Source organism: Aegilops tauschii, chromosome 3 (assembly GCF_002575655.3).
Source record: "Aegilops tauschii subsp. strangulata cultivar AL8/78 chromosome 3, Aet v6.0, whole genome shotgun sequence".
Taxonomy (NCBI): domain Eukaryota; kingdom Viridiplantae; phylum Streptophyta; class Magnoliopsida; order Poales; family Poaceae; genus Aegilops; species Aegilops tauschii.
The window spans coordinates 578,764,253-578,775,756 of NC_053037.3; the positions used below are offsets into that span (position 1 = coordinate 578,764,253).

An 11,504-nucleotide genomic window follows, 5' to 3' on the forward strand; every position below is an offset into this window, starting at 1 on the left:
CACACCCTCTGATGACGCTAGACGCACCATCGAGACGGGGATAGAACGTGGGCGACATTATTTCTAGTGAGGGACATCGTCGCCGCCACACAGCCCCAACCAAGACATTGAACCAAACAAAAATGAGAACGGGGTCCCTCCCTTCTGCCAGCATCTGAGGTCATCCACACATCCATGTCCCAAAGGCCATCGGAGATGGGGCTGACTGGCGGCGGCACCAATGGGAGGATGAGGAAAGCATGAGATCTTTTCTTGTGGAGGAGAGAAGAGAAGGTTTCCTGTTTAAAGAAATCTAGATGTGGGCTTCTAAATTATCATACTAAAAAATTTCATTCACTGTTACCCAGTGATGATGATGCACATGGAAAATGTACTAGTGTTCGTGATATATTCCAAGAATGTTACATGTCAATGTATCACCATTTATATGTATTAAGTTATATACCATTGTTTTGGCCAACCGACTTGCAATGGGAACTCTTTGCGTGTCTTATAGTTATGTAACATAAGTTGCTCACTTATGGTTAAGTACCAAAAATTATCATTTCAATGATACATGTCATTTCACGAAAGGCGCCAGTCATGCAACACATAAATCACATTTCTCTCACTAGGTAGTGCCTCTAGGGTGTTCCAAGGCTACGAACCCCCATTGTGAAACCACACCCCAATATCGTTCACATCCTCAGTCATCCACACATTGACTTGAGAGAGTGGTGATCGTCACAAGCCCTACTATGTCGCACCTATCATGACTTTTCGCCATGAAGTCATGACTAGTGAGAAGGTGCATTGTGTAATTTTCTTAAATTTATATTTTCATTGCATTTTGATTTCTTGCATGATCAACTTGTTTGATTAGAAAGTTAGCTTTACAGATCATGGAGTTTGTTATTCCATGTTGTGCTTTCTATGTTTTTTTAATGTTGACATATCTTTTAAAGTATGGTTCTCCAAAGTTCCTTTATTTTGGGGTCAAAGTTCTTACTTATTTTGTCAAGTCATGGACTGATTGTTTTGAAAGCTTGTTAGATTTTTGATAGTTGTGGTTGCTCTTAGACTTTTTGAAATTTGATTTCTTTTCAAGATGAGTTTTTTTCTCCAATCTCCAATGGTTATTGTTGAAGTTTCTAGGAGCTCAACATAATTTTTCACAGAGCTTGTATTTTGCCCGAACAAGGGGGTTCATTAGTTGATAGTACTGTATATGCAGACCTTTGAACGGAGCTAAATAATAGCAGATGATGCATCTAGGATCCAGATGGATTTGTTTACACTCCTAGCAGACCTGCGCCAGAGCGCGAGCAACTTATTTGCTCCTTATGATGTGTAGAACGTTCCCAGAACAACGATATCATCCCCAAGACCTCATTGTAATTGTGGCATAGCAATCATCTATTGTCTCCCCCATCCTTCAAGATATTAATGAGTGACAAGCTATCAGCCTCAATGATCGAAGACATAATAGCTCGTTCCGGGAAAAGTTTAATACCCTCCACACACTTTGATCCATCGACTTCCTCAGGATCATGACACCACCCACTAGCTACCGTAGCCACCATTAACACTTCTGCCCTACAGGTTCTCCCAACTATCCGGAAGGCTTAGGAGCACGAAGACAGGCCAAAGCTTGCATCAATACTTAGTTTAGCCCAACCTGGTGGCGGGGGAGACCATCTAGCAGGCCCCTTCGCCGATGCAGGAATCCATCATTTGGCACTCATATTCATCTAATTTTGTTGGTAAAACTAGAAAGTGTCTATTCAAAGAAATCTAGATGTGGGCTTTTAAATTCTCATACTAAAAATATTCATTCATTGTTACCTAGTGATGACGGAGTAACTCGCTGGGGTCTACATGGAAAATAAAGGCAATGCTATGAAAGATGGAGGTGAGGCTATTTAAGATGACTTGGAAAAATGGATTTTCTTCTCTCTTTGAGGATTAGGGCTAGAAATAAACGGGAAATTATATGAATCCTTTGAAAACAAAATGAAAACCCATCTCAAATATTCAAAATTCTCGAGCCATCACCGATCAAATCCCATGAGATCCATCGGAGACACACTGCCACACGTCCTCCAATGAAGCTAGATGCACTGTCGGGTCGGGGGCTAGGTGGGGAGAACCTTATTCCTTCTTTAGGGAGCCGCTGCCACCTCGCCTTCTTGAGCAAGACAAAAAGCCTAAGCAAACAAAAAACACCTAAAACCCAGCAGGAGCCCTCCGACGCAGCAAGTCGCCTCCATGACCATAAGGCTACAAAACACAAGGCATATCGGAAGCGCCACCGCGGGAGGCGGGGAAACCCTAGTCACTTGGGAGTCACTCGTGGGGGAGGAGGAAATTGTTTTGGCCTTGCTTGAGACGACAAACCATCTAGTTAACTAACATCATGAGAAGTTCTTCCGAAACCATTCTCTCCTCTCCAAACCCTAGAGAGGAGATTTTGTGGAGGCACTGTGCTACCACCTCCTATCCGATGGGTAGGTTGCCGCACCTCCTCCTCCACAACCAGTATGGAAGACCGGGAAAGCCCCTAATCTACTGGGTGGATATCTAGTTTGGTGGTTTCTACTCCGGCCACTAGTTCATTAGGAGTGTGGAACTGACGATTGCTCATCCATCATCAACAACGACTGGTTGGCTCTGGCGATGAAGAGGTAGGAACGGCGATTCTCCATCATCCCGTTCAGGAGGTGAAAGACAACCGGACCCTAGGGAGCCTCATGTTCATTTATTTTATTCTACACTGTAGTATGTACCGCTAGGTTAGTGGCGGAGGCAAGATTTTCAAATTGGACGTGCATGGAAAAACAGATGGTATTCTACTAATTAATTATGAGATTAATTAGGAGATTTGAACTATTGTTCGGAAACTAATGAATGTACAAATGTACACCCATGTCCTTGACAGGTTCCGCCTATGGCTGGTCAATAGATGTGAGGCATTATTATTTTCAGAGAAAGCTGAGTATGTTAGTTTCGTTGTTCAGATCATAAAGCAGTTATGTATCATGGTTCACCGAAACCCATATAGGGTTAGGCTTCCTCCATCCTCTCCCTGCCGCCACAAAATCACTGTCTGGCAAAGTCCGAGCGAGGGGAGGCTGGTAGCGGCGGGGCATCCCTCCATCATGGTTCTGGGTGTGGGTGCAACGATTCTCGTGGGGGCGTCCGGATGGAGACGGAGTCGGCCTTGGCTGGCGGTATTGGCCCATGGTGGTTCCTGCGTGGTGGTGTCACCCTCGCGGCTCAGGTAGTGTTTGTGCCGATTGGTTTGCAGGCCGGCGATGCGTGCGGATCTTCCCGCATTCGTTTGACGGCATGGGTGTGCGGAGCAAGATTTTCTCCATGCGAAACTTGGCGGCGTGGTGTCTACAGATGTCGCTCTCCTCCCGGGGGTCATCGTGGAGCTCTTCGACCTCCTCAGCTCTCGGGTCACCTCTTCGGGTCAAGGCCTAGACCTTGTGGTGAAAGGTCAGACGACGACGTCCATCCTGCGTCGCTTCCCCTCCTGAGGGTGTCGTCTTGTGGTTTGTGTAACCTTGGTGCTTTCCCGGGACTGGACTTGCACAACTTCGTGGTCAGTGTGGAGCAGCGTGGCATCTACCACATCATTAGTGCAGAAACCCCTTATAGAATTTTGTTATTAGCAGCGTGCAGCTAGACGTGAATGTGCCAGCAATTTTCTCAACTTACCACCAGGGTCCATGTTTGTGACAAACATCGCTGATATTTTAGAACTAGCACCTGCTTTGCTCTCGAATGCAGCTAGTGAGGTGCACCATCCACGCATGCCAGCCGAAACTACTAGTAGCGTTTGAGGGCTGCCGAACGTCGCTAGTTTTACACAATCTGGCAGCGCGCGTTTCGGGCTAGACGCTGCCAGATCATTACATGAAAATATATGTGCTGTTCAGTTAAATTTCAAGAACCTTTTACAATAAGTTATTTGTTTGAATTAGATAGGTTAATGTAAATTGATGCATACTATAAATCTATACAAATTCCCGATGACCGTCCTCTTCGAAACTATCATATAACAAATGTTGTGTTTTCAATATCCAATTAAAATTAGGTATTTTTCAATTGTTGTGCTCATGATGACTTAAGTACATACTAAAAATAGTGTTCATATAAATTGGAAAGCAAAAGACCACGAGTTCTGCTTAAAATCTTGAAATGCATAAATTTTACCAACAACATTCGCCGTGGGCAAACACGGCTAATGTGCTAGCTAGCAGCGTGTATTTACAGCCAAACACTACGAATGTAAATATTGTATGATGTTATCTTCAAATTTCAAAGCTAGCCCAAATAAATCTATAATTTGATATGTAAATGTAAAATGGTGCATAATAATATATTGAAACTTATGTAGTCAAATATAATGGTGCTATACCATCTCTCTCTCAATCAGGACACTTTGGTTCCCCCTTCAAAATTACCTTCGAATCTCGATCCCGTAGATATCCCTTGGTTTGTAGGGCACATATATCATAACTTACATGTAACACTTTGAAATAATAACCACAACTTCAAGTGGTCATACAGTGTTTCAATGTTTTAACTTGTGTTTACATTTTAAAAAATACATACAGGTTCTTTAAAAAAATATGCAAACAGTACCCGTAGTGTATGTCCTTGACATACACGTGGCTAGTACTCAATCTAGTAGCGTTCGTGCCGCTTGGTCGCTGCTAGTTTGTCGAATCTAATAGCGTTCACGCTGGTAGTTTCCCTTATCAGCAGCTTTTTATTACCCGCAATCGCCGCTAATGTTTCTTACCGTGCAGAAATATCCTCTAGACCGAGCTACCTACCCCCTCTCTCTCTCTCACTCTCTCTCTCTCAAAACTAGTGCCGCTCCATCTCTCACGGTACCGATGATGACACCACTCCCCCCCCCCCTCTTCCAACGCTCCGCCAACGTCGCGGCCCACCGAAGCCCCACACGTGCTGACGCACCTGCCGTCGCTGCTCCTACGTCTCTCCCGACACGTCGCCTTTGCCCCACCCCTACACACGCCACACCACTACCTGTCCGAGCTCCTAGGTGAGCACCAAGGTGATATTTTCATACAAATTGGAAGGGTAAAGTATTTGGAGGTTAGGGTAGTGGGTGAAAGGGTATTGATTCGTCGATTAGGTAATGCTAGTTATATAGATTGATTAGTTGGTCCATTCATTAATTTGAGTTATATCGATTAGTTGGTAGTGTACCTAGTTATATAGATTACTTTGTAGTGTAGTTTACTTGTTAATCATTACTTAACACAAATATATGATACCAAATTAGTATTTGTTCTATTGATAGAGTAGTGAAGAAGAGAACAAAACAAAGAGAAGAAAAACTCCATTTCCCTTCTATTTATTTCATAAACACTTATTAAAAAATGGGTGGTTTAGGGTTTAGGGCACATGTGTTAGCATCATTATCTGATTTCTGAGTTGACTTTCCAGTCCGATGTGGCTACATTTGTGATACCGACGGTTGTCGTAGGGGGGTCATTGTTTTATTTTCCTTCCTCTGTCGACCTTGGTAATGAGGAAGGAAGAGAAGGAATGACCGCCACCGATGGTCAAAATACTCGTAAGGGAGAGCCCACCATATATACACAACCAGTTCACAGATGGGAGTTTTTCAAGCATCTGACTTTTGTCGTAGGTGTTTGTTGTTGTACTTTTCCTCCTGTGCTGAGACATTGGTAAATAACTTTTCCTCCTGTGCTGAGACATTGGTAAAATAAGAGGGGAAGTACAACAACAACTATCACCGACACTCGAAATACCCATGAGGGATAGCCCACCATTTACACCATCCCATGAGATATGAGAGTTGTTGAAGGGAACCTCGATGGACCAAAAGTCGACCCACATGCAAAATAATGCTTTGTTGTTCGATATGCACATAATATTACCTCACAAACATACTAGTACTACAATTAAGGTTCTTAGATGAATTTCAGGACATCAGCCATCGACTTCATGGCTCCTCATCATCGTCACGCCTCCCGTACCGCACCATCATCCTCCACTCTCCGTGAGAGGAGCCGCGGAGGCCTTCTCAATGGGTGGTGGTGCGGTAAGCAAGGATTCGCCATGCGGTTTTCAGTTGGTCAGAGTGCATGGAGGAGCTGAAAAAGTCGCAGGCTCTCACATGAGAACCCAAACGTAGCGGAGAGCTTCCAACTTACAAAATTCATATGAAGTGTAAATTAAGGAATACAACAGAGATGTTATCTCGAAGGGCACAGATGCAGAGCGTGCTTGAATGTCGACTAGGAGCAGACCGGAATTCGTCCTCAAATGGGCGTCTCAAGAGATGAAGTCTGATGAAGTCTCCAATCCGGGTTCAGAGTGCCCGATGGGTAAGTATAATAGTGCATTGACGACGGGGAGTCTCGACGGCATGGCGCAACGGGGCTCGATGGAGGATGAGTGACGACGGACGCGCGTAGGGCGGTGGTGCTATTGGCGTCATGGCGGAGTCGACGGCTATCCGGCCTGGCAAGGATTATGCAAATCTCTTTCCTGAAGATGGATTAGCGGTTCGATGGTGGTTGCGGCTTGTGAAGCATGTGTATGTGGTGTACACTTCGGGTTTGTTGCACCGGGTGTATGCTACTGGTATGTCATGCGGTCGGATCAGCGGTGATCCTGGTTTTAGATGGTGGGAAGTGATGGCATTCTCCATTATCGAGTCTGTAGGTGTGAGTGGTGCCTTGAGGTTGTTTAATGTATGTTTTTGTCAAACCTTTGCTGAATGTCTATACTACTTAAAAAAACATAAGATTCGCATTTGACCTATCTTCCCATCACCCCTTCGTCCAACCTTTTTTGTATGATAATAAATCAACTTAATTTACTTACCTTCTGAACCAGTTCCATTTTAATTTACTTATCAAACTTCGGATCAAAATATAAGTAATTCATGGACAGAATTATGATCATTTATTTATACAATCACATTATTAAAAACAGATAAATCACAAGCCGGCGTACTAGAGGATTTATATCCCGTTTCAACGCACAGGCATTGTTCTAATAATAATTTAATAAAGATAGTTGTGTGCATCTATTAATGCAGCGGCCGGGGGTTTCAACCTCCTTTTCGGAAAGGAAAAAAGAAAAAGAAAAATGTATCACGATTCATAAACTGTAGATCTAGAACATGTCGATCAGCAGAATACCACTATGATCAAAATTAACCAACCCACGCACCCATCCAAATCCAGCTAGTCAGTTCTTCATAAGTTGAACTAGTTCGGGCAGCATCAATATGGTGTATAGGCTTGTGGCGCTGGCATGAACGTGCATGGTTAGATCGATCTTTACCATCCACTTGAACATGATCATGCACGGCTACTTGACCCAACAACTTGATGGATTACATGGGCGGCGTCGTCGTTTACTTCGACTCCAGCTCTTGCTTGCCATCGGCAGTGACAACCACTTGCCCACGTCGTTAACCCCGCGGGCCTATCCTAGCCCACGGTTAATCATCCAGCTAATTAACATGCATGCATGCATGGTTATTTGACCGTAAGATAAAATGGTAAGCATGCATGCAAGTAGCATAAACGGATACAGATGTAATTAGTCCAGGCATTCAGTGGTGGTGTAGGCTTAATTACCTTGACAAGATGATCCGTGGTGCCGGCATGAACGTGGTTTGGATTTTTGCCATCTGCTAGTACAATACCCTCCAACTCCAAATTCAACTACCGAAACTTCCAGGTTGCAGCCTCCTCTGCTCTAATGTCAACTATTCAAGCCTGGAGCTAGATGTATTCATCAGTGGATGCTTGAATGCATGTGTTTTTAGAACTGTTGACCCAACGTGGATGCGATCACGATTAGAAGTCAGTCATCTCGTTTACTTTTACCTGCACCAATTAAGGCACTAATTATTCTAAGCCTCCACCTACAGTTGAGACATGACTTCGTCAACAACTCCACCAACACCCCCAACATGCATGGCCGGAAGCACCACTATAAATATCCATTGATATTTCGCTTACAACTCATCTCATCTTGCAAGAGTACACACTTCCATAAAACACACACAATGGTAGGCACAAAGCTAGTAGCCCTCGGCTATGTTGTCCTCTTGAGCATTGGACTGGCCAATGCTGCAAGGGTGGTTAGATTCGGCAGTGGAAGCGCCACGGGAAAGGGAGAGGGAGGAGGAGAGGGTGGGGGAACTGTGAGTGGTGGTGGCTCGGGTGCTGGGAGTGGAACTGGGTCTGGCGTGAGTTCTAGTAGTGGTAGCCATGCAAGCGGTGGAGGTGGAGGTGGTGGCGGAGGCGGTGGCCAAAATGGTGGAACTGGATATGGTAGCGGGTCCGGCTCTGGCTCCGGTTCCAGTCAATATAGTCAAGGATCTTCATATCCTTATGGTGGTGGCTATGGTGGATATACTAGCGCTGGCGGTGGCGGTGGTGGCGGTGGTGGAGGGAAAGCTAGTGGTTATCAAGGATCTAGTGGATATGGGGCTGGTAGTGGCACTGGTTCCGGCTCAGCTACAGCTACTAACAATTGGTATAGACAAGGTAGTACAAATGCAGATGCTGGTGGAAATGGTGGTGGCAATGGCGGAGGAAGAAATGGTGGGAGTGGTGCAGGCAAAGGTGCTGGATCTGGGTATGGCAATGCCAACCCCTAGTTCCCTTCATGTGAGGATCTAAAAAAATGGAGCCCAACCTACTGTACTGTGTCAAATTGATAGATTTGACTCTTTTTTCATTTATTTGTTATCATCTTACATATTATCAAATAAGGGCTTCATTGTTCTAGTGGAAAATGTACTAGTGTTCGTGATATATTACAAGAATGTTACATGGCAAAGTATCACTATTAAGTTATATACAATCGTTTTGGCCAATTGACTCGCAATGTAAGCTCTTTGCCCGTGTTATGGTGATGTAACATAAGTTGCTCACTTATGTTTAAGTACCAAAAGTTATCATTTCAATGATACATGTCGTTTCACGAACGGCGTCAATCATGTAACACATAACTCACATCCACCACTTTTGTTTTGCATAAACTTCTCTCGCTGGGTAGTGCTTCTAGGGAGTTCCAAGGCTATGAACCCCCATCGTGAGACCACACCCAATATCCTTCACATCCTCGGTCACTGACACATTGCTTTGAGAGAGTGGTGATCATCACAAGCCATACTAGGTCACACCTATCATGACTTTGTGCCATGAAGTCATGAATGGTGGGAAGGTGCATGGTCTAATTTTCTTTTATTCATATTTTTATTGCACTTTCATTTTTTTTTGTATGATCCACTTGTTAGATTAGAAAGTTAGCTTTACAACTTTGGAACTTCACTTATATCGATCACAATGGCGGAAATTGTTATTCCAATGTTGTGCTTTCAATTTTTTTTTTGAATGTTGACATATCTTTTAAAGTTATTGTTGTCCAAAGTTCCTTTCTTTTGGGGTCAAAGTCGTTACTTCTTTTTAAACTATTTTTTTTAAAAGCTTGTACGGTTTTTGACAGTTGTGGATGTTCTTACACTTTGCGAAATTTGATTTCCACTCAAGATACAAAGTTTGTTCTCCAGTCTCCAATAGTTTTTGTTGAAATGTCTAGGGGCTCAGAATAATTTTTCTACAAAACTATTTTTTTGCCCAAACAAGGGGTTTCATTAATTGATAATAATGTATTTACAATCCTTCAGAAGGAGCTAAAAAATAGCAGACGGTGCATCTAGGATCCAGATGGATTTGTTTGCGGTCCTAGCAGCTACCTGCGCGAGAGCACGAGCAACCTTATTTGCTACTCCCCCGTCCCAAAATAAGTGTCTCAAGCTTAGTATAACTTTGTACTAGAGCTAGTACAAAGTTGAGACAGTTATTTTGAGACCGAGGGAGTACCTGCCATCCCGGAAAAATGATATCCTCGTCTAGACCTCCTTGTACTGGTACATAGCAACGATCTGTTGTCTCGTCCATCCTTCAGGGTATTGATGAGTAACATGCTACCAGACTCGATGACCGAAGACATAGTAGCTGTTTCCTGGAAAAGCTTAATACCCTCCGTCGCCGACCCATCCACTTCCTTAGGAGCATGACACCACCCACTAGGTACCGGAGCCACCATTAGCACTTGTCCCCTGCAGTTCCTTGCAACGGCCCCGAAGGCTACAGAGCATGAGGACATGTCAAAGCTTGCATCAATACTCACTTTAGCCTAACCCGGTGGTGGGGGAGATCACCTAGCAGGTCCCTTCGCCGTTGTAGGCATCCATCATTTGATACACACACTCATCTAATTTTGTGGGTAAACCTAGAAAATGTCTATTTAAAGAAATCTTTTTTAGCATGAGAAATTTCTAGTCTATTCATACTCAATTATGTCAGTACAAAGAACACCAAAGGTAATAAAAGTTATGACTAGATCTGTGGACCACCTAGCGACGACTACAAGTGCTGGAGCGAGCCGAAGGCGTGCCGCCGCATCGCCCCTCCCTCGCTGGATCCAGTCAAACCTTATTGTAATAGACAGTCGTGAAGTCACCGTGCTAAGGCCCGATAGAATCAGCGCACCAGAGCAGCAACCATCACTGATGAAGAAAGTCATAGATCGGAAGGATCAAACCTGTAAACACCACAAACATGAATGAAGACCGAATCCAAACAGATCCATCGAAGACGAGCACCGACCGAATCCCACGAGATCCGATGAAGACACACCTCCACACTCCCTCTAATGACGCTAGACACACCATCGAAATAGGGATAGAACGTGGGAGACATTATTTCTAGTGAGGGACATCGCCGCCGCTAGACAGCCCCAACCAAGAAGTTGAAGCAAACAAGAACGAGAACGGGTCCCTCCCGTTGGCGAGGGGCCGAGGTCCTCCGCACCTCCATGGCCCAAAGGCCATCGGAGATGGGGCAGTGTTTGATGTGTTTTTGTGTTTCTTGCTGTCAGAAATTCTAAGTTTAAATTCAAATGATTTTAAGTGCAAGTTACACGTCCATGTTTGATATTTGGATGTACACGTACGTGCATACACCAGCTAATCCTTGGTTTGGCTCCATGCGCATGCATGCACGTTGATTTTGCCCACGTACCAACCAGCGTATACTTGTTGATTACATGCATGGTATGAGCTACATCACTCACGTATTTGAGCAGGTACCTAGCTAACTTTGCAGATGTAAAGCCCGACGCAGTTCATGTCAACGCCTCGCTGAATCGTATACATACAACCGAATGCCCGCGCGTCAGTTCCGAATACTCGTATACTGACGCCTTGGACGGCGCGTATTTATACATCTCCAAATACCTTTTGTGTATCTCTGGCTAGAAGGCAAGTACGCAAACAGCGATCTAAGTACTGATCCTTTCTCTAGTTTTTGTTTTGCACGCAGGCTTTGTACCTAAGACGGTGTACATCAATACTATCAGCTTGGTTGGACGCGGCGGCCACGAACACGTGACGGCCGGTATGTACATGGATTTATCTAAAAATA

The 11,504-nt window shown here is 44.3% G+C and overlaps 1 protein-coding gene across 1 annotated transcript; it reads left to right on the top strand.

The window, feature by feature from the left end:
• Window positions 1-8,049: 8,049 nt before the first annotated feature.
• Window positions 8,050-8,913, top strand: LOC109776694 (uncharacterized). Its single transcript, XM_020335358.4, has one exon. It carries the CDS (start codon window positions 8,075-8,077, stop codon window positions 8,669-8,671), a length of 597 nt encoding a protein of 198 aa, XP_020190947.1. The 5' UTR covers window positions 8,050-8,074; the 3' UTR covers window positions 8,672-8,913.
• Window positions 8,914-11,504: the final 2,591 nt, after the last annotated feature.

Excerpts from the sequence above, each read along its gene's own strand:
- LOC109776694 (XM_020335358.4), top strand. The coding sequence starts at position 8,075 with ATGGTAGGCACAAAGCTAGTAGCCCTCGGCTATGTTGTCCTCTTGAGC.